Source organism: Hibiscus syriacus, unplaced genomic scaffold, assembly GCF_006381635.1.
Source record: "Hibiscus syriacus cultivar Baekdansim isolate YM2019G1 unplaced genomic scaffold, ASM638163v2 tig00116971_pilon, whole genome shotgun sequence".
Classification (NCBI taxonomy): Eukaryota; Viridiplantae; Streptophyta; class Magnoliopsida; order Malvales; family Malvaceae; genus Hibiscus; species Hibiscus syriacus.
In genome coordinates, this window is record NW_024063495.1 from 2,668,010 (window position 1) to 2,692,736 (window position 24,727).

The 24,727-nt window shown below is 31.9% G+C and overlaps 1 protein-coding gene and 2 non-coding genes across 4 annotated transcripts; 2 read left to right on the top strand and 1 right to left on the bottom strand.

The window, feature by feature from the left end:
- Window positions 1-4,105: 4,105 nt before the first annotated feature.
- Window positions 4,106-4,238, top strand: LOC120192182. The gene has a single exon (XR_005522761.1). It is a non-coding gene; the product is annotated as a small nucleolar RNA snoR86 (small nucleolar RNA).
- Window positions 4,239-4,296: 58 nt separating this feature from the next.
- LOC120192183 lies at window positions 4,297-4,399 on the top strand. The gene has a single exon (XR_005522762.1). It is a non-coding gene; the product is annotated as a small nucleolar RNA snoR86 (small nucleolar RNA).
- A 371-nt stretch (window positions 4,400-4,770) lies between these two features.
- On the bottom strand, window positions 4,771-20,724 carry LOC120191942 (protein IQ-DOMAIN 14-like). Of its 2 annotated transcripts, XM_039194804.1 has the most exons (6): window positions 7,987-8,059; window positions 7,249-7,389; window positions 6,530-7,006; window positions 6,101-6,331; window positions 5,807-5,935; window positions 4,771-5,491 (listed from the first exon to the last, which is right to left on the bottom strand). In XM_039194804.1, exons 2-6 carry the CDS (start codon window positions 7,321-7,323, stop codon window positions 4,838-4,840), a joined length of 1,566 nt encoding a protein of 521 aa, XP_039050735.1. In that variant the 5' UTR covers window positions 7,324-7,389; window positions 7,987-8,059; the 3' UTR covers window positions 4,771-4,837. The 2 variants fall into 2 exon arrangements, with proteins under 2 accessions (XP_039050735.1, XP_039050736.1); XM_039194805.1 differs by lacking the exons at window positions 7,249-7,389; window positions 7,987-8,059 and adding an exon at window positions 20,552-20,724.
- Window positions 20,725-24,727: the final 4,003 nt, after the last annotated feature.

The window sequence follows — 24,727 nt, forward strand, 5'->3', positions numbered from 1 at the left end:
TAATATCCTCTGTAGGTGAAAGCACTCATCAACATAAATGTATGAATTGATTTCAGTATGCATACATGCAGCGACTGCATGAGCACACATATATCTCCACGCCTGAAAGCGGCCACAATCACACCATCTTTGTCGTAAATTAACAGTAAATGATTCTCGATCTGCTCCTTCGTTGCGATGTATGCATGCGATGACAAAAAAAGTATGTCCAATTCAATCGAAGTCATGAACAAACATTGAGGCTGCCATACGCTCATTTGCTTCTATTGCTTCTACCACCGTCGGAGCCCAGATTTTACCTCGATTTATCAGACACTCGATCTCTTTCCCTTTATCAGACCAAACTTTAGCCAACCTAAAGTATGTCTCTTTCACCGCACCCACTATTGGAAGATGATGTGTACCTTTTAGTTCTTAATTAATGGCCTCAGCAAGGTTTGTAGTATATGTTTGTATCTCCGACCACCATCATATGCTTACGACCACTTCTCCCGTTCGATTTTCAACGCCCAGTTCCAAACGCGCTCATCTATAGCCTTCAAATTCTCCAATCTCTTGTCAAAATTTGGTTGGCGTAGTTCATATCCTGTTTCAAAATAGATATTGTGTTAAAGTCAATTTATAAACAAACACATAAATGGGTACAAATGCTAAAAATAAAACTTACCCGTGCTGACTATCTCCCTACGAATACGGCCGATATAAAACTTCTCAATACAATTCTTACCAATATAACGAATACAATATGTGGGATATGCGTGCGGAGGTGTCCAACGACTTCCCGGTCGTTCAATTGCTGCCAAAAGGCATGTTCCTTGATCGGATATTAAGGAAATTCCTTATTCTCAGACGATATACTTACGTAGATTAGTCAGAAAGAAGTCTCAAGCCTCTGTCGTCTCTCCTTCAACGATGGCGAATGCAATTGAGAATATATTTCGTTGACCATCCTATACAACTGCTATCAATAATATATGTCTGTATTGACCGTATAACCATGTATCATCTACTTGGACCATACATTTGCAAAATGGAAAACCTTCTCTGCAAGAATTGAATGCCCAAAAGAGTCTATGGAATATTCTCTTCCCTTGAACAAGTTGACCTTCTCAGTCGTATGCAGTCATGGTCTGAGACTTCATGATGGTTCCAGGTATGAATTGTTTCATAGATCATATTAAATCAGGTAACTCATTATATGATGTATCCCAATCACCATATATCAACCTCCTTACCTTCTCCTTCGTATACCAAACGGGTTTGTATTTTACATTGTATCTGAACTGGTCTCGAATAGATGCAGCTAACACCGAGCAAGGGATCCTTGGATTTTGTTCAACCAAAACCTTCACATATTGAATAATTACATCGGAGTCCAGTAGTCGGTGGTCTTGTTCGATAGAGTTTTGAAAACATGTGTGTGGACCATTGTACCTTGTGATGACCCAAGCATCTTGCCTCTGCATTTTGGACACTCTGATTAGCCACTTACACTCGGGCTCATATTTAACACACTTCGCGTACAAAGTTTTCTGGTTGGACTTTGCAACCTTACAATCTACATGGCCTCTTATGCAATACTATTTAATTGCTAGTGTAACTTCTTTTTTTCCTCTGTATTGTTTCCCAACTGCTAATTCACCAGATTTATCGAACGATTCAATAATGTATCCTGAAGTTAAATGTGGCATCTCCAGGAATTCAGGTGCCCTCATTGCTTCATAATTAATCTCATGTATGTGAGGGGTAGGTTGATATGGTGTCGAATATTCATCAATATTGATATCAGCTTCATCACCATCGAACATGGCATCATCCTCAGCCAAAAGAGGTTCCTCAGTTTCTTCATCTTCACTGGAATCTTCAAATATTTCTTCCCAGCGATTTTTAGTGTCATACTCTGCGGCTCCAGATGTTCCACCAACTTCATTTGCACTTTCCAACATCGCCACAAAGCTGTTCATCGACCTATATGTCGGGTTATTGAAATGACTCTCAAAGCCCATTTGAGATGAAGTTCCAACCACATTTCTTGATGACCCAGGCACATTAGATATATTACACAACTCAACAAATAACTCAATAATTGTAATATTTGTTGAGTCATGTAATTCAACCATAGTTATAATATCATCATCTTCTTCAAGTGGTACTGCAGCATATCTGACCGGATTGGGACATACCATAAATCTGTACCTCAAACCATCAACTTTAGCACAATTTTTTCTTTCTATCATCCCTTCATCTCTACAAATGTGATGTCCCTTTTAAACATCATATTTATAGGTGCTTCAAACTGAAAAATAACCACAACCTCATTTTCCATCATATATCCATTGTAATGGACAATCGTGAAAATTTTGTTGCTCATTTTCTCTACACGTAAAAATATAGATATTAAGAATAAATTACATTAATAATTATATGAAAATTAATTATTTACAAAACTATAAATAATAAATGTGTTGAAGACGCCGAGAAATCCCTTGAACAAATGCAACAATTCACAGCTTTGTCGTAATCCTGAAGATGCCGAGAAATCCCAAGCACGCTTGTAACCATGTAGCATTCACTCCATTTGGGGAAATAATCGAGTGAATGCATTATTTTGGGAAAAACATTCCCATCAGCATTATCTGGGCATTTTTGCCGTTCATTGCGCCTAGGGAAGTCGTGAAAGACATCGAAATTGATGTTTTTTATGACGGTTGAAAATAGATAGAAGAAACTTTTCAAGAAGAAGATTATGAAATGATATAAAAAAATATTATTTACTAAAAGAATTGTGTTTTTCGATTATGATTGAAATTAGATAAAAAAAGTATTTTCTCAAGAAGACGTGTATTGAAATAAAAATTATTAACTTCAAATGTTAACAGTTTAACGATTCAACGACACTTTTAAATTTTCGTGACCTAATAGATACACAAATTAAAATTCAATAACTAATATGATAATTTACTCTTTATGATTATGAGAATATTTTTATCTTTCCACAACTTATATAATATTTAAATAAATAATTAAAAATCATACAATATGTATTTGAAGGTCCTATACCAAGTCTCAAATTATTAACATCATTATGTTTAGATCATTTTATTAACATGTTGTTAACTCTATTGGTTTTTTAGAATCATAAGAATTGGATTTATAACCTAAAATTTCAATATATATTTGATGGTCCTGAACTCTTTTAGTAGGTTATGAGTTCGATTCTCAAAACCTTAAAAATATAATTTAAATATTTTAATGGCATATTAACGAAATGATCAAAATATAATGATATTGATAATTTGAAGACTAATAAAATATTTTAAGATTTAAGGACTAATTTAAAATAGATATAATGACAAAATAAGCCCTAAAGTTTGCACATATTGTCACTTTAGCCCCAATTATTTTTTTTAGAATATCTTAGCTCCCAAATTTTCAATTTTGGTCAAAACAATCCATATTGGATGAAAATCGATAGTTGACTAATAATTAACATATGTTGCTGACGTGACATATTAACGGAATGATCAAAATAGAATGATATTGATAATTTGAAGTGAAGAAATGACATATGTTACGTCACTAAAATGATGAAATGGTATGTATTATGTCACTAATTAATCGCATGTGAAAATGTTACGTCAATAACATGTATAACATGTGCTGACATTTAGTCAACTAACAATTTCAATCCGACAAGATTGTTTTGACCAAAAATTAAAATGAAGCCAAAGTGTGCAGATGTGGTGGACTAATTTTATCATATTCCGAGAATTGATATTAAATGCTTCAAAATATAAATTGAATATCATACTTTAGGAATATTCTACGCAATTATCTCGAAACAGTAGGTAAATAAAAATAATGCAAGGGTAGTTTAGTCATCTTGACGTAATTCAAGTCGTTGTCATCTCTCCGATTATAAGGGTTAGGGTTTTGGTTCCTCACTTTCCATCCCCTATATAAACATCCCTTCATCTTCATTCTTTTGCAGTCTCATAAGGTTTTTTCATATTTTCCATACGTATTCAAGTTTCAATTATTCTTTATTTAATTTTCTCAACAAGTTTTTTTTCTTTCTCAACTGGTTAAATGAAGCTAATTTGCAGAGCAAAGGCGTCAAATCCTTTGTAAAATGGCGTGATTTGCATTGAAGGTTGGCAACAACATTAAACGATTCTCCGTGCCCATCAAATTTCGTTTTTTCGTTTTGATCGTGACCTCGAACAAGTCGCAATATCCCTTTTATTTCTTTAATTCTTAATCGTTTTCCATTCAATTAAAGCATGCCAATTTGCAGAGCAAAGGCGTCAAATCTTTTTGTGAAAAATGGCGTGATTTGCATTGAAGGTGGGCAACAACACTTTGTTTGTTTTTCTATTTCAAAACAAAGTTCAAGATTTTTTCCCCATATTTTTATGACTTTGAAGCAGGTAATTGATCTTGGGTGGTTGTTGTTTTCATTTTAAAATGTCTAATTTCAGTTGAATTTGAATATTTGGGCGTGGGTTTAGGGTTCTTTTAAAGGAAAACTGATGTTTTTATCACGCAATTTGAATGGATATTTAGGGGTTCTTGAAGATGGAAAACTAAGATATTTTAGTTTTGAAGAACTTGACTGCAGTTGTGGGGTTAAAAGATTAGATCTTAAATATGCTATTGCAATTAATAAATAATAAGCAAACTCTAATTCCCATTACATCCAAGCCATTGTATCCTCTATTTTAATGTTACATCAATAATTTTGTAACTCAAAACATATAAACACACCCAATTTGATGAACACCATAATAACAAGTAATCAAAGGTTAAGGAATTGGACTTGAAAATGAGAAAAAAATCACACAAATTTGTTAAATGGCTTTCTATCAGTGGCATTGGTGGGTGTAGAAAGTGTTGAATCAACACTCGTGTCGTTAACAGACCCTTTGATTGACCTGAATGATCCAACTCCTTGTGTGAATGGGTATGAAAGCCTCCGGTTTGACTCGCTTCGGGGAGTACTGACGTACCTCTCTTTTGGATTACTGCTAGCTCTTGCTTTGGCTTTTGTTGAAACTGTTGGATTCATGTAGTTCGGAACCGAAAATGGTGGGCAGCTGATAAGGCTGTCGTCATCCTTAATGTTTGTGCTGAATGGTGAACCAACTTTGCTTGTCCTTGATCTTGGATACTGGCTTTTACTAGAACTCAAAGGTGTTTGCGTCCGTCTTGTTGCGGGGAGAATGGTTGACCTTGTGGATTTTGGTGTGGGAGTTTCGATGAAGTTGTCATCGCTGAACTGCTTTTGTTTATTGCTGCTTGACTGTGGCCTTGAGCTAGGCTTCAATTCGGAATTTTTCCTTGTTGGTGTTAATTGGTAACTCTTCGTACCTTGGCTTTTAGGAGCATTGCGTAGAGGTAGATGACGATCTAACCGGTTCCACCACCATGGAAACCCGCTGGGCAGGCTTGAAACACCAGAGTAAGCTGATTCCGGAGTAACTTTCCATAGCTGTATGAATAAAAGTTAGTGGAAAATAACATCCTCCATGGTAATTGGATATGATTATGTACCATGTGTATACTACCAAAGACTTGAAGCAATATATTCAGGGACAAATACATGATTTTATATTTGGAGTAAATTTATAAAATTTAGGGGTGAACTTTGAAAATAGATTATTAATAGGAAATGAAAACATCTAAATTATACGATAATTTAAAATTTTTAGAGGTCTTGCACCCTTCGGTCTATCCCTGAATATAATCATAAAATGACTGATATGGTACAGTTAAAACCAGAGTAGGCTGGTAAAAATAAGACTACCTGGTTAGAATATGCATACGCCATGGCCCTTTTTCTCTTGATGGCTGCTTCCTCCTTCCTCTGTTTTCTTGCTTCTCTTTCTTCTTTTGTTATAATGCTATCGTCCCAGTTTTCGTTGTCTGCCTTGGACTGATTCGACATTCAACTAAGTTAAGCATTGAACGGAAATAAAGAAAGCAAACATATTTGAATCTAACATGAATATTTGTTTCCAGGTTTCATTCAGTTTGGTTAGCTATCATGAACCAGAATTCATAGGTACAGAAATACGACATTAAATAACCAACAACTTACTGCCTGGCTTATCCATTTGCCCAAGGTACTCTCTGCTTCCTTATTGTTCTTAAACTGATTCTGTGCTTGGTTTTCGAACAACTGGATCCTCCGTGACTGAATCTGAGACTGAACTCTCACCAAAAGCTGCATGTGTTTCATGGCATTTGTAGTTTGGCGTCTTGCATTCTGACCTCTCACAACTCCTTGAAGCCTCACTAGGCCTTTCAAAGATCTAAAACTTCTCCTTGCCTGTATTATAAGTTTCAAGAAAATCTGGTTGGAAACCAAATATCGATGCGAAACATGTCAATCTAAAAGTATCTACTGTGCATCACACAACATGATAGCACGAACCAATACCGAATCTGTAGCATATTTGTTTGCCTGGGGAACTATGGCCATTTACAAATATTAATATTCTGTTAATTAGATTAATATAGGAGTTACCTTATAACCTCTATAGGCTGCTTGAATTTGGGTTGCTGAAGCGTGCTGGTTCATTAAAGTTGGTTCTGGTCGAGGACGAACAATCCTAGGAGGAGCTTTTGGAGTAGCACCTCTCGGAGAAGCAACATGTGGAGAAGCAGCTTGCAGGGGTGGAGGATGGGGTGGATATGGAGAAGCAGTTCCTGGAGGCGAAGCAGATTTTGAAGAAGCAGCCCTTGGAGAAGTGACCCTAGGAGAGGCAACCCTCGAAGAATGAACCTGTGGAGACGTAGGTTTATGAGGCACAATGGGTTGTGTTATTGGCTGCTCTGGAGGTGAGGGAGGCCTGAATATCAGGTTATGCTCTCGTTCAGCCTCCCCCAGGATTTTCTCGATACTGCTGGGCTCTCTGAATAGTGAAAGGAAGGAGTTGGTTTCTCCATGCCTTAATTTTCCAAGGCCTTTCTTCTTTTCTTTATTACTTCTTTTATCTAATTCCTGAAATGGTTTAGCCATGGTAAGCAGAAGGTATCCTATCAGTAACATTTAGAGAAAATTCATGCTTTCCAAGCCAAGAACGCTAAACCATGTCTATTAAAGGGGAAGAATCCGTATGCACCGGATATGCAGTAGAATTTGCTAATCCTATGAGATCGAAAACAAATACATAAAAATCAATCTACAAAATCACAGATGACGTAGCGAAGTCTGTATGCACCACCGCTAAAATAACAACTTACATTATTTAGCTTTTCATTGGAGCATGGTAAGAAAAATCTTTTAATTGCATAAAACCAACTTCCCTTCTTTCCCATACTGCCAACATTAGCGTGTCGGACTAAGCATTGGATATATCTGCAGTCCTGTCGATCTCCTCCTATCTGCGGGCATAAAAGCATGCATAAGAATGTTTATGATGCGATCAATACCGATGTTTTCCGGCAAAGAATGTTTCATGCATACTCGAGAATTCATATCCTAAACCACGAAATTGGATTAAACATCCTGATAAGAATCATGACATGGAACTTTTCAGGCCTTAATGAATACTATCCGAAAGTTTCTCGACGAAGAACAAAAATCGAAACTCGGAAACTTTCATGAAGACAGCAAAAAGAAATTAGCCTGATGATTTAGAACGAATCCCAGGAACCCGGAATCCCCAGTTTCTACCAATAACAGGCCTCAAGTTCTTATCACTACCAGCAACATATCAAATCAAACAAATACAAAATCGAAGAACTTCTAATGAACAAAGGGTACAAAGAAGAAACATGGGAATCTTCATAAACAAACCATAATTACAAAACCCGCCTCGTCCCCAAGAACATAATTAACACACCCAAAAGGAAGCTTACCCTTCATCATCAACAACATAATTAACAAAAACCCAAAACCTTAAACACACAAAAATACTTAAAAAAAAAGACCCAAAAACAGAATTTTAACAGAAATCATACATATATCATGTATGATACCTTAAATGGAGAGCTTCCAAATCCCAAAATCTGCAACGAACCCTTCAAAAAGCAGAGTTATAAGAAAGAAAAAGGTAGTAGCAGCCAGCCGTAGAAGACCCTCTCTCCCTCTTTTTCTTTTTTAATTATCTACTAAAACAAAAGAACTGGGATAATTGTCTTGTGTGTCCCTTTATTTTTTTTGGAGCTTTGGGTGCCATGAATGTACTACTTTTCTTTTGCCACCTTTCACCTTTTGTTGAATTTGGAATTGGTGCTGGGTTTTTTAGATGAAAAAAGGGGGAAATAAATTCATGAGGCTAATCATGATGATGATTAATAATGCTGGAATTAATAATAAATAGAGATGGGTTGGTCACTTTCCCACTCAATGTGCTTCCCAACTTCAACTCCCTTACTTGTATGGGATGACTATAAGGATTCCATATCTTATTTTGAATATTTTTATATTTTTGTTTTCGAGTTTATGTTTGGAGTACGGAGTCCGTGAGATTTTAGGTTCGCGGTCACAAAATGTCAGGAGGATATGATAAAAATGATTAAGATTCTTTGAACTTATACTACCTTGTATTTATTATAGAATTATAAAAAAATTTAAAGAACTCAAATTCATGTCTTTATATAAAAATTTAAGAACGTTAATGTTATTTATTTTAAAATTATTCGATTATATCTTCTTATATAAATTTTTATATAAATTTTTAAAGCAGTCAATCTCTCATATTCATATTTAATTCAATTAAAAGATTTTATATTTAAATTGATTAAAACCTATAATGATTATATGTTACAAATACGGTATTAAATGATACTTTGTTGATTGGGTCGGGATTCGGAAGGTCGCCCTTCCTTCTGTAATACCTAATTCGGATTAATCGATCAATAGATCGAAAACAGGTGGTTATATCAAAAACATATTATGATTTATACATAGATAAAAATATGGACACAAAACAAATGTAGTATTATTATTTTTACTCCATTTTATTTAATTAATTGTTAAATAAGTGAATTATGTGATAATGAAGATTTAACACTGAAAACATAAGAAAATGAAGGAAAAATTATTCGGATCGAATTAATAACTCTATTTTATGAAATGAACTGACGTGATTATTGATTTAAAGAATGATCCTTTTGTTTATTTATTTAGAATAAATTCAAAAAAGACAATTAATGTTTTTTTTTAAAAAAAATTATTTTTTTTTCAAAGAGGGTCAGGTCTGATATAAAAAAGTATCAACTTTCCAGGTAGTTGCTTTTTTCGCTTCATTCTTTTAAATTTTTCACAGAATTTTAATAAAGATTACTATATGATACATTAGAGGCATGATTTTTAGAATCGGATTGGTTAGCGAATCGGTCATGTTATCGGTTTATTAGTTTAACCGGTTGAATCAATCCGATCGGTCAGAAGAACCGGACGACGTCATAATTATTTAAAAAATTAAATAAAAATACCAAAAATATTTAATAAAAAATAATTTTTTATATCACAAGTCATATTCAAAGCAAGTCATAACATATATAAGTTAAAAACCATAAAATCAAGTGAAATAAAATGATTCAAATTAACTACAACATAATATTTAAGGTAAAATATATTAAATAATAAATATAATTATATAACTATAATTAAAAAATAAATTTGGGGTTAAAAAAGCATAACAAAATGATATTGTTTGGTTTATTTTTTTTTTAAAAACAATCCCACATGGCTAAGAAACATAGAAGAGCATCCCAAAAGTCTAAAGAGTAAAAATATGATAACAAAACAATCTCACATTGCTAAGAAACATAGAAGCGCATCACAACTAACTTCTATAAATAATAGATGTAATTTGGCATTCAAAATCATGGAGCCTTTTGGTGAGCATTGAGTGAACTATTCTTTCACTTCAATCAAGCTCGAATTTTAGGATTCAATCGAGCTTCTAATTTTTTTTTAGTTCAAGTTTCAATATTATATTTCGAGTTTGAGTTGAACTTGATAATTTTTAACTTGTGAGTTTGAATTGAGTTGAGCTTACTTTTAAAGTTTTCAAGTTCGAGTCGAGCTCAGCAATACTCGAGTTCTACTTGGCTCGTTTAACAAACGACATTGTTTGGTTTAATTTTTAAAAAAAAAACAAAAATCCCGGTTTTTCCCAGTTTTTTTTCGGTTTTCAGCCGGTCCGGTTCGAACGGTTCAACGGTTCTGGCCGGTTCACTAATAGCGGTTCAACCGGTTTAGATTGAACCGGACTAAGCAACGGTTCCCGGTTGAACTGGCCGGTCCGATTTTCAAAACAGAGATTACAGGTAAAAAACAATTTCATAAATAATACTCAGATATAATTAAATATCGTTTTAAATATATTTTAAAATTTTCAAAAATAGGGTACAGTACACAAATGATCCTTGACTGTAAGATATTTATTTTATTGAGTCTATCGACTATACAAAGTTATTTTATTGAGTCCATCAACTATTAAAAGTTACAAAATGGTCACCTAACTGATCATTATGTTCTAAACTCGTCATTTTTTTTGTTAAAAAATTGACCATAGTCTAAGATGGACATTTATCTGCTAACTTACATATGATAAAATCTGATCTCATATTCTCAAACAACTATTATATCTCAGTCCGCATGTTAAAATGTAACTTAGACGACTATTAATTTTTTAACAGAAAAATGATGAGTTTGGAACATAATGAATAGTTAAGTGACAATTTTGTAACTTTTAATAGTCGAAGGATACAACATAATAACTCTCTATAGTCAGAGGACTATTTTATAACTTTTAATTGTAAAAGAACTTAATAAAGTAATATCGAATTTTTTTTATCTGAAATATAAATAATAAAATATTCGACTATATCTTAATAAAGCTATTATTTAATGACAATATATTAAATATTATTCAATTTGATTGTAGTACAAAAGAAAAACCAGATAAATCCTAACGTCATAATTTTGTGGAACAAGTTAAAAGTTTAAGTCCCTTTCGCACGTAAAAAGAGGGGCCAACAAGAAACGGTCAAAATGTGCTTCATAGAATTCGTATTAGGGGGGTTCGCGGTCGGTTTAGATCGGTTTTTTGTTAAAATTTCATCTGATCCGAAAGTATAAATGTTTGCGGTTTGGATTGGTTTGGATGTTTCTAAAAAAATTCCTATACAATCCAACTAAGTGCAGTTTAATTCGGTTTGAATTTGTGCGGTTTTTTTGAATTATAATTTTTCAAAAGAATTCATAGCAACAACACTGTCTAAGGAGATCAAACAGTTTCACCATTTCACATCCTAAACTAACATCGATCGAATAAACATCGTTGATGAACATAAAAGGAACACTATCAGCTCCCAAGCATAATCTCAGGCAACTCATCAAAATTGCTAAATCCATCAAATTTCAATTTAATTCTCAACTAATCTACATGGATCAGCAAAACGTTGGTTAATCCAATTAGTAAATATTGTGTAAACGAAAGATGTAAACTACCATGTATATGCTTCAACATAAAGATCTGGGCAGAAGGTTCTATTAATGAGCTTACGCATTGATAAAATAACCAGCATCTGAAATACATTTTACTTTAGTACCCATAGGTAGGAGGGCCCGGAAGTTATCGCAATGCAAAATCGACGCCAAACCCCCCGCCGAACATCCCGACATAACAGCCTATACAAAGGTAATTTCATTGAAAAACCATTAGCTCAGAAACAAATAAATAAAGGAAAAGGAAAAAACAATGTTAACTACTACATTTTCAGCATTTCTCATTCCTTTGCTCAATAGATCCTCCATGACAGCAAACCAGATCCTTGCACCTCTGAAGTGAATATTAGTAATTGGATTGACTGCTGCGACATCGCCGGTGAACGATGATCCATCACAATATCTGACCTTAACTCTATTCCAATTATAAAAGTCTACAAAAAATCCAAAATGAAATCCACTAAACTGCTGGCAAACAAAAAATAGAAGGAAAAAGATGAGTTAAAAAAGAAGTTCATGCCTGGATTGAACATATGTTTGAATGAACATGTTGTCAACCATTTCAACACCAACAATAAAAGGTTTCAGTGAACATGAAATACTTTTAAATAAAAAAAATCCATAATTGATTCTTATCCATAAACAAAACATTAATGGTGAAAAAAACAATTGCATTCAATGGATATCAAAGTAAACAGAACCAATCACAAAACCAAACTGTTTATGTGCAATGAGTTTATAGGAGACAAGTTGATTGAAGATATGAACAAACAATTGAGCAATCTCCTTTACCAGATTATCATCAATCTGCCCGGTTGCTGGATCTAATAATTCGTTAAGACATTCTTCTTCATCATCCTTAGGGTCATCTAAGCTGACAGCATATGATACAAAAAGCAGAACTACTAAAAACCCCAAACATTTTGTTCTAATGATACCCATTTGTCCTTGTATCGTCAGCATCATCACAGACACAAAAAAGGGTTGCTTCTCATTTCATTAATAAATAGAACCCCGCCACCAACACAACTCAAAACCCTAAAAATTTATATCGTCAAAAGTTCAATTCCTCGTAATGTTTAGCACCAACAATTCAATTTTCCCTCTAAGAAAACCTTAAAATCTGCATTAAAAATAAGCAGGTTTTCCTCCGAAACTTGGAATCAGAAACCCAAAAACCAAGCAGAAACCAGAATTTATCTTCCATCGGCGAGCCAAGAGGGAATAGGATCAAGATCATATTTTGATTAGACAAAACAGAAATAAGCTCAAAATGAAAAGAAAAAAAAACAGAAAACCAATAAATTTCAGAAAACCAATATTTTGATTAGTAAATATATTAATCCACGTGGGTTGAAGAGGGGAGAACACAAAGCCTTTCAGAGTTATTTTCTTCTTCTTTCTTCCTTGTACGAGTAAAGCAAAACAAAGGTGAATTTTCTGATTATTGAGTTTCTTGTTAAATTTAAGATTGTGTTTTGATTATTTGATGATAACTAAGCTTAAGGAAAGCTTAAGTTATCTTAAAATCAAATAATGATAAAGTCGGAAGAAATTAAAGATTAGAGGTTCTTGAATGAAATCTTGGAATATAGTTCATATCTATAATTGGAAGTTAAATTTGACTTGTCATCAATATAGTTAAGACATATTAAGTGTTAGAAGTGGAATTAAATCATGTTGCAAAGTTTGTATAATTCTTGAATTTCATGAAGATGATAGGATTTTGAAGTTTAAGATGAAATAAATGAGTATAGATTGGTTTAAGTATGTGTACTGGAGTTAAGAATATAAAAGGGAATGAAAGATGAAGGATTTAAGTTAAAATGGATAAGTTTTCGGGTTCAAGAAGTGAATTCTGGGCAGAATGCATCGATACACATCCATCGTGTATCGATGCATCAAGGATAAAATTCCAGAAATTGTTGAAGGTGCATCGATGCACATGAAGTGTATCGATGCACTCCTTTAAAATAAAAATATCGAATGCCATCAGTGTATCGATGCACAAGTAGTGCATCGATGCACCCCTTAATATTCAAACATCGAATGGGATTTATGTACTGATGCACAGGTAATGCATCGATGCACCCGTTAAGGGATGCATCGATACACTGTGGAGTGCATCGATGCATACCTTCATTAAAATATGAAAATAACTTCCTTTTTAGCCTAAGGAGTAATAGTTTAGAATATATCAATTAGTATTCTGATATGTATCAATGTATTACTATGTAGATATAGAACATAATCTTGTTTCGGAATAATCAAATGACTAGAATCGAATCAAAAACAAGGCTAAGGTGAGTGTATTTTATAGTTAAAGTGTATAGAGACAAGACTTGTGATAAGTCTATCTCTGATAGTTGAATTCATGATTTTATACTTATGTACATGCATACATATATATTATTGTTATAGTGATATCATGCATAATTTATTAGGCTTTAATATGATATTATGTGAACGAACGCCATTACAAGAGAAACAATCCAGGTATGTGGAATAATGAAAATGTTTATATGTGTTTATATGAAAAGTGATGAAAGTGATATGAAATGAGAAATGTATTCATGTTTAAGCCCATGTTATATGATATGAGAGCTATAGGTATAGTTGGCATGCCAAGAGTCGAGGGTTTATAGTGGTCCTTCGGGATATATCAAGTGGTCATTCGGGACGTATCCAGTGGTCCTTCGGGACGTAGTGGTCCTTTGGGACATATCCAGTGGTCCTTAGGGACGTAATGGTCCTTCAGGACAAATATTCACTGCCCCTAGTGGGAATTTATCGAGCTGTGGTGACAGTGTTAGTGCACAACCCCAATGTACTCACGTACCTTTGTTCTCAATAATGTACTTTGAAAGATAAATTAAAGTGAAAGTGATACAAGAGGTAAGTTTCATATGTGCATGACATGATTGTATATGTTATAGTGAAATATATACATGCATATTGAAATGTCATGATCAAATGGTAAGAATGCATATTCATGAATCTATTGTTACATGTTCATTTATTGCCTCACTAAGTCTATGACTTAGCGTATAAGTGATTTACACATAGGTACCAAGAAACAAGAAGAGCAGTACTAGAAGTGACAAGAACAACATCACTACTAAAAGATCAGATCAGAAGTAATTGACAAAGTAGCCATTTTGGGTTATGCATAGAGTGTTGGCATGTAATAAGTTGTTAATTACGAATGCTCTGATCGATTTTGTATTTCGTGGTCTCTCTTATGTAAATTAACATATTTTGTTTTAATGAAAGTTTAAAATTTTCCTGTTTTCTTTTAGTGTCAAAGCTTAAAAAGTCAATGTGACACTTCGGACTCATATTCGGGTCGGATAGGGATTAGGGGTGTTACAATTCTAAACTTTGAGTGATAACATTTTAAATAAAATAAATACTATTAAAATATATATAATCATATAAATTAAATTTTATATATCAGATGATTTTTCATTAAACTTTATATTATTATTATTATTATATTACAATTTATAAAAAATATATTATATTTTATTCATAATTATAAAATTTATATAAAATAATTAATTGACATGAAAACAAAAGGAAACGATTTTTTTCTTTGTTTCAACGATAAAATGAAATTACAATTTAAAGCGATGTTTGATTTGGTGTTGCACTCTCAAATGTTCTAATTGAGATTATATTTTATTTATGTTAAAAAGTGAGTTGGGTTTGGCCAACGCTGTTTCAAGTATTAAAGTTAGGACCGTAATCAAGACTGAATTTTAATTTAATTGTTATTTTTAAAAATAATTATTGTAAGTATATAATTATTTTCAGTTTAGTTCTTTAAACGGAATTATATTTTAATTCTACATTAAATAAAAATTAAAAAAACTATTATATAATATAATTTTTAATATTTAAATTAATTAATTAATAATTATAAAACAATATTGAAAAATCCCATGATTTAATGGGTTGGTTAGTGTCCTAACTGCATACAAGTAGCTCATTTCAACGAGAGCCTGACAAATTGATGAAGGTAAGAATTGTGACTGTTACACAAGTCATGTCGTTTAATAGATATGAAGTACCAACTACCAATGATATAAATAGAAGAAAAGACTGTCTTTAACAAGGGCAATTGAAATATCGAATAAATCCACAAGCGAAAGATGAACATGACTACCACTACTAGGATTTAGACTAATGGGATTGTCAACACCGTCATCAAGCATCATGATAGAGCTGTGAGCATGAGCAGTGTGTCACTTGCGGCGAGTTTAGAATAGGGACGTTTGCATTAATATCTATCAAAGAGGTTTGATGCGGAGTATCGAATTTGTCAAGATCACCATATTTAGTCTAAACCTTAGAGAATGTGATATAACTTGTGGTATCATATCAAGGAAGATTTGAATGATTCTTTCCGTATCTAGTTGATATCTAATTTAGAAAAAGTAATAAAATAAACTATTGAATTGAGCACTTTCATTTTAGTTTTGTACATATTTTTTTCATTGAATTCAAAAAATTGGATTTTTTTTTAAAATTTATAATTTTAAGTTTTTTAATTTAAATAAAAAATTAAAATTTTATAAACGTGACACGTATCATTTAACAGTCGAATTTAACGGCCGTTACAATCTATAAATCTAAAAGTGTAACGTCAGAAACGTTAAATACATATTTTTGATGAAAAATTCTTTTGACACTTAAAATTAATTTAAAGTATACTATATACACTTATTTTTTTGCATTAAGCCGCACGGTTTCATGTGCAACTGTGAAAACAAGCCTAATGGAGAAAGCTAGATTTTATAAGCTTGGATATATTAGGAAAATAAACTACAAATGTGAAAACAATTGTATTATAGAACAACCTTTTAATTTAATTTTCCTTAATATAATAGCTAAATTAAAATATAATTCCCCTTAAATATCTAAATTGAAAATAATTATATAACTACAAGTATGTCCAAGGAGAGCTAGTGTTGCTCCCGTCCAAACAGGGAGATCAGCGCCTTCAGTGGTTTAGGATAAAATCATTCGAGAAAGGGGTATTCCAATTGAGAAATTGGTGTCTTACCCATTGGGATTGGATGTATTGGTAGATAAAGTTTATCATAAATGTTCGATTGAAATTCAAGACCAAATGTATTGGTTATCGAAGCACGATGCAACTTTAATATGTCGGGCAAAACAATCAAAAACATTGGGGGTCAGATGGTTCCAAAGGTTTAATTTTTGATGAAAATAACGATTATCTTATCAGTGTAAACTTAATATTGTCAGTCAATAAGATAATTAGTAAGGATTGTGAATCTTTTTAAGAGTATGTAATGGATTCAAAAGTTTAGAGTCCTACATTAGGGGACCTTTGAACGGTGAAAGGGTTTCAAATGGTGTCGACACCGTTTTTCGTCCGGGCGGGGAACGACCGATACCGACTCGGGATTTTCTTCTTTGAAAAGAATTTCAAAATGTGAGGAGTCATCACCAATCATTTAAGGTTCGATTGGGACACCGTAAAAACGAGTGATTTTAATAAAATATTTTATTTTCATCAAAACATCGAGTTTGAGGGTCTATGAAAATCCAAAAATCGAGTTCGGGAGTCAGTTATGGATTAGCACCCTCACAAGCGCCCAAAAATTGGTACTTAGTTGATTACCTTATATTAAAAATCGAAAATTTTAAGTTCGATATTTATTTAATTTGAAAATCATTATGGATGCAAAGTTGAAAAGGGTATTCGTTTATTGAGACCGATAGCATTTGCTCCCAAGCGTAAATGCAGGAGATCAATTATTGTGCCTAATAACCGAATATTACCTCATTTTTAAAAAAATCATGATGTGATATTTGAAAAGGATGTTGACCTGCCTAATAACCGAATATTGTCTCGTTTTTTTAGAAAATCATGATATGATCTTTGAAAAGGATGTTGACCTATTTCAGGAATCACCAGTAGTCGCCCCTGAGTATACTTGCGGGAGATATATCATTAATTCCCTAATAAGTGAACATTGCCTTAGATTTATAAATAAAATGCAATCAAATAAAATTTTATTCATCCTAATTAAACTAAAAGTAAATTAAGGCTTTTTTCTAACCTAAGGTGTCAAATTATGAAAGTTGAAGGACTTAAAGGTACAAACCTAGAAATGTAGGCTCTAATATTAATCATATTTGATTATGTCAAAATTAAGGCTCTAATCGAAATTCGGGGACTAAAAAGTCAAGATCTAAAGTATCGAGTTCTAAAAGAATTAAAAGTCTAAGGACCTAAATCGACAATTTCTAAAGTTGAGGACAAAATTAAAACCTAATTTATTATCTAAATTATTAAACCTAAAGTTTTTAAAAAAAATATTAATTATTAAAAAATTAAAAAATGAGCAATCGATTCGAGTAATCGGGCATCATATGCGAAAACTCAATTCGAATTGCTCCCTAATTAAAACTAAAGTGTCATCTTAATTTATAAATTCGATTCGAATGTTAATCTAATTTAAAACTAAATCAAAGAAATAAAACTATGAAATATTAAAAAATTAACAAACATAATTAAAATAATAAAAACAACAAAAAAATAAAACAGTAAAAAAACAAAATAAAATAAAAATAAAAATAAAATATGAGGATCTAATTGCATAAATATAAAATTACCAAGCTAAAAAGAATAAATTGAATATGCAATAGGGGCTAAATTAAACAATCCAAAATGTAAGGGCTAAATCGAAATAAAATAAAATAAAAATGACTAAAATGTAAGAAAATAAAAGTTAGTAACTAAATCAGAAATAAACAGTGACTAAAATACAAAAATTAAATAACTGTAGCTAAATCAGAAACTAACAGTGACTAAATTAAAATAAACAAAACAAAATAATAAAATTACAATAAATTTAAAACGAAAGGTTCAGTGACTAAAATGTAAACACGGCAAAGTTTAGGGGACTAAAACAATAAATTTATCAAAAAAAATTAAAACATACACATAATAAAAGTAAAATGCAATTAACCCCAAATCTTTTCCTATATATACCATTCAATCTCCTTTTTTTTTATTTTTGCAACCAAATAGGAAAAAAAAAGAAAAAAAAAGGGAGAAGCTCACCCCACTTCCCGCGGCCGGCAACCTCGCAGTAACCGTCGCCGTTCGCGATGGCTGTTGGCCACCAAATTTTACAGGGAGGCTCGTTTCTGACTTTTCGTCATAGATCTAGACTCGGTTTCGCACGAAACGACCTTTATCGTCGTAAAAACATCTGAGATCATTTGACTTTCCAGGTTTCGGTGACTCATCCAACGACTAAGTTATGACTCAATCTACCTACCTATTATTTTTCGTATTATTTACTATAAAAAATGGTTGGATATCCGTTTAGGTTCAAATAAATAAAAATAAAACCATATTGGTTTTTTTTTTGTTTTTTAAAATATGGGCACACATATATTAGTGTTTTTAGAACACCTAAAATGACCTTTTGTTTCGAAAAAAATTATTCAACTGAGATACACAACAGAAAACTAACATATGAAATAAAAAAAAAGGAAAAAATGATACTGAATGTAAAAAAAAAAAAATAACCTTTAACTGATTGTTTATTGCTTCTGAATAAGTGTTACAATATTTTTTTTGACCAAAGAAAAATCGAGGTTTCTTCCTCTCCTTTTTTTTTACAGTGCTTTGTTTGGGTTTTAATACCCAATTTTCAGAGAAAAATGAAATGATGATACTTTGTTTGATTGCTTGTGTCTTCTGCTGCAGGTGGAAATGGTGGAGTGCACGGGTGGCCTTAGCGGGGTACTTAGGGGCGGCTGCTAGGGGTTAGACCCGGGTCAGGTCTAGTTGGGCCTCGGGTCGGGTTTTGGACCTGTTTGGGTCTGGGTTAGTCGTATAAAAAAATGGTGCTTCCAAATGCATTTATGAGGATCTGTCAAATTTGACCTCAAAACATAGAATAAAGATTTGAAATCGAAGTTCTGTTAGGTACAACTTTGGTTTCAATCGTGCCTTGTCACATGGCATTGGCCAAGCTTAAGGAATTGAAGACTCAACTTCAAGAGTTGTTTGATTGTGGTTTATTTGTCCTTATATTATTGTCTAGCGTGTAACACTTGAATACAGAGTATTCGAAGACTAAGATGTTATATTTGGATCACCGAATCAACCCAACAAAAATTTCAAAAATGAAAACATTAGAAACATTTCATATATGAGAAAATATCATCAAACTATTATAAAAAAAAATAGTGATAAAAGAAATGTTGAAGTTTGGATTCTAATATTTTGATATAACAAATAAATACAAAAATGTTTTTGGATTTGATCAAATAATTCAAAATCCACAAAACTTAAATTTGAACAAAATAATTTTGACATGTTTTAACTAATGACTTAATTTATATATTTAATTTTAAAATTCATTTTATAAAAATATTAATTAAATATTTATAAAGCTTTTAAAACTCAAAAATATGTATTCCATATTGCCTTACATATCAAATATTTGAGTTGTTTAAAATATTTTTAAAGGGTTTAGAAATGTGTTTTAAACTTTTAAAATATGAAGAAAAAAAATATTCAATCACTATTTAACATTGTTCACGATATTATTAATGCGTAAGTATTATTCATGAATAGCGAGTTTCGAAACTTTTGATAAAGTTTCTTAACCTTGCCCCCAAAACGGTTCCAACAGCTAATTTTTCTCCACCAAGCTCCGATCACCCCCGACTAAAATCATTGAATCATGTTATGCATGTTGTGTTGTTGTTGGAATTTCATTATCTTAGCAGGGTCGTACCTAAGAACCATTAAACCAAAGAAGTTACAATCCTTTTATGCATGTTAAACAGAAGGTATCCTATCAGTAACATTTAGAGACGGTTCATGCTTTCCAAGCCAAGAACGCTAAACCATGTCTATGGAAGGGGCAGAAGAACTAATTTACGGTGCTACTCCGTATGCATCAGATACGCAGTAGAATTTGCTAATCCTATGAGATCGAAAACAATACATAAAAATCAATCTGCAAAATCACAGATGAAGTGGTGAAGTCTGTATGCACCACTGCTAAAATAACAACGTACATTGTTTAGCTTTTCCTTGGAGCATGGTAAGAAAAATCTTTTAATTGCAGAAAACCAACTTCCCTTCTTTCCCATACTGCCAACATTAGCGTGTCGGACTAAGCATCGGAAGAAATAGAATAACGAGATATCTGCAGCACCGTCGGTCTCCTATCTGTGGGCATAAAAGCATGCATAAGAATGTTTATGATACGAACAATACCTAACAGCTAATGACATAAGACGCCGGCTCGGCTGATTAACCAACTCATTCTTCAACATGTTGTTGGAATCTTCACCATTTTATGCATGGTTTTGCTCTTGACAAACAACCTATTCTGAGGGATCACAATGAACATGATTTGTGCAGCAGTCACAGTCCCTATTTTCATCAAATTGAGCACACCTTCTTGAGAAACTATAAACTATCCACTTCCAAGGGCATATGCAAATATTCCATCATCTGGAGAAGTTGTAACCGATCCACTTTTGAGGGTACATGTAGATATTCATTGTCGGGAGAAGCCGCAAACCACCCACTTCCATGAAAAGATGCCGGATAAGATAAGCTTAAATCTCCTATCTAAGGAAACAATGTCAAATCTTATATAATGACACAAATTACAATATTACTTTGGGTAAACTACATGATTGAACACTTTCATTTAAATTTTATATACTTTTTCTCACTAATTTAAAAAATCATAACATTTAGTCACTTTTGTTTTTATTAAGATGTGATTACTGAGGATTAACTATCATTCAACCTTTAACGGATTGCTTACGTGACACAGTGAATATTTACAATTAAAAAAAGATAAACTACAAAAATGATCACTAGTACTTGAGACCGACTTCTCAACATTAAAGCTTGCTACTATATGATGCCTTGAACAAGTAAAGATTTGTCGGTATAAACATTATGTATTACTAATGAACAATTTGCAGATTCCCAATACAAGTCCTTCACAAATAGATATGGGCAACAAATTATTGACATTTTGGAGTTCCCAATTAAAGTAGCGCTCTCACCTTTCACCCTTGCCTTTGACTCTCCAAGCTCTCCTATACTTGTCTTTGTAGGATTTCTATATGTCAAGTTTTAATCTTTTGCTTAAATGGGTTGTGGCTTTTTCTTCATTTTTTTTATTTATTCTTGTTTTGTTATAATTATAATTTGCTGAAATGAGCAATTTTTAATCTGTTAAAAGCTTTGAGCTGTGGTGTTCCTTTTTTCATACTCAAAATTTTATGGTATCTGTCATTGACTATTGGTATTGTTGCATAGATTCCTTTTCTAATTTGCTACTTCCTTTGTTAGTTTAAGACACTACTAAATGTACAAAGTCAACTCACATGCACGACACCCAACTTACCATTTTCGATGATGGAGAGGGGAACCAGGTGTGGGCCCCACTTGTCTTCTTGTCTTCTTATTATCTTCTTCAACACTTATTCATCCATGTTTTATAATCTCAACATGCGGCTCCCACCCAACACTAATTCAAATTTAAATTCAATTTAAAAGTTTAAATTGATTAAAATAACTTTAATAGAAGAAATAAATGAAGAACACTTTAATAGAAAACTTTAATAATAAAAAAGACCTTAATAGAAAATTTTATATAGATAAAATTTAATATTATTTCAATATATTTTTAAATAGTTCAAATATTCATATAAATAAATCATTATTTTAAACTAACTAATAGATTTTATATTTTGAAGAGGAAATATAAATACTAAATAAAATATTGTATTTCTAAAGTATCCTTCTGTAACATCCAAATTTATATTAAAATTTCTCAATATGTGCAACATAAATATAAAATTATTCAAACATCGGAGCTTTTAAAATAATTTGATATTTGATACAATTGCTGACTTAAAAACATAAATATTAAACAACATAAAATATAAAATTATATATGTATGTATAATTAAATAAATAAAAAAGATAACTATAATTTAAAAATAAATAATTATTACTTAATTATAGAAAAGAAGCAAAAGACATAATAAAAAAAACAAAAAAAAACATAATGATTCCACTAAAGTTGGTGAGTTTAATAGATTGCTTGATATATTTAGACTCACCCTTGGTTTATTATTGTTCGGTGACGTTCTATTGAAATTCGCATTTGTGTTGAAATTGGTGCTAAAAATTTTCAATTGATCAGTTATTGGTTTTTGAGTGGTATTTATCAGTTGAAGAATGGGTGACTGAGTTGCTTACATGTTTACCTGCTGGTTCCTTTATTATTCGAATTTTTCTTTTGCCTTAAAGTATTTTCAGTTTGTACATTTCCAAGATATTTGTTCAAAAAGTAAAGAAAATGGAATTCAATCCTATGAGGTTTAGCTCTGGGTTCAATGAACAAATTCACTTGGGAGAGACAGTTGATGTTTATAAGAAGTGTGGTTGGTATGAGAAAGAGATTCTAGATATTTATCAGAAAACGAAAATTTATCAAATATTAATGATTATTTGTGTAATTTATTCTTTTTAATTTTATATATTCATTGTGTTAGGTCAACAATCCATTAAAGGTCTAACGACAATCAACCCTATATGATCACATCTTAATTAAATACAAAGGAAAGTGATTGAATATTATGTTTTATAAAATTACTAAAAAACACCAAAAAATTATAAAATTACCAACAAACCCAAAATCCCTTAAAATCTTAATATTAATTTCTTAACACTGTCGGCCGCCATCAATTAGCTAACACCCAACGGTGTTTGCCCGACCAACCACCCAATGATCAAAACCCCTTATTTTTGTGATCGACCGAACACCCAAGGAGCATGTAAATACAAGATTTTATGATTGATTGAAAGGGGTTCTCCACGCTACAATCATCGATTGGTTGCTGCAATTAAGGGTTGGAGCAAGAGTTTCAATGATTTAGTGTTTGATTGGTTTCACGCCATCATAATTTCCACTAGTTGGCGACATTCAACGATGGAAAAGGGATTGAAATTAGATTTTTAAAGAAGTTTGAGATTTTTTTATAATTTCAAAAAATAATTTTTTAAAAAAATATTTTTTTTTAAATTATATAAAATCAACACGTGTCATTTAACGGTCGTCATAGTTCATATACCTAAAAATATAACATAAAAACGATAAACACTTATTTTTAAAAAAAAAATTCTTTAAACACCCAAAGTTATATTATAATATGATTTAGGCAATTATTTTTACCTTAGGTTTTTATTAATGGGTGAAAAATCATTGGTTTTGACCCGGTTAATATTGTGTCTTGTGCTCCTACCAAAATATAAGTGGGTGACTTACCTAACCAATCAAAGTTGAAAGATCCAAATGTTCGATCGGTTTGATCCATTTAAAACTCGATCCAAAAAATCATCGATTCTTAATAATATGTACAAAATACAAAACAAAATGTTTAAGAAAAAACATTAGGTAAAATATATTTCAGGTTATTTAATTATATGTTTGATAATATTTATCGATCAATGATATGTTTATAATAATATTTTAATTGAATGATAGAATTTTAATATTCAAATGATATTTTATTTTATTTATTTAACCATTGATATCAGATCTATTAATTAACTAATCTGAATCGGATTATACAAAAATTTATTATAGACACGATTTTTCCAACCCAGTTTACTCCATTTATAAAGGTTAGATTTACACTTATGACCTTAATTAAAAGATCTAATGTCTTATCTTATTAGACCAACTTATTATTGATAAAAAAATATTTTCTTTGTTACATAATTAAGTGACCTTATGTGTATTTTATCCAAAATACTTTGACCGTTGTTTTCGCATCAAAAACAGGCGATGATACTAACAAGCCATATTTTGGTAAACATTGCAGCACGCACTTAGCTCTTTGCAGCAATTATAAACTCATAGGAAGTATTGTAGCTTCTTTAACCTAACAACTAAAGAAAATGGTTAAGCATATACACCCAGAACCAAATTGAAATCACTTTCAATTAAATACTCAAACCCAAATTGAAGGTGATGGGTTTATCACAAAGTATGTATGCTTTTCTAATCTTGAGAAAATGGCAAGACACTTTTACTAATATAGAATGATTCTTTACATTTAAACCATATCTGCAGACCTTGGAAGTGAATTGTTCGCAATTTCTCCAGGTGATGGAATATCTACACCTTCCCTTGGAAGTGGATCGTTTGCTGCTTC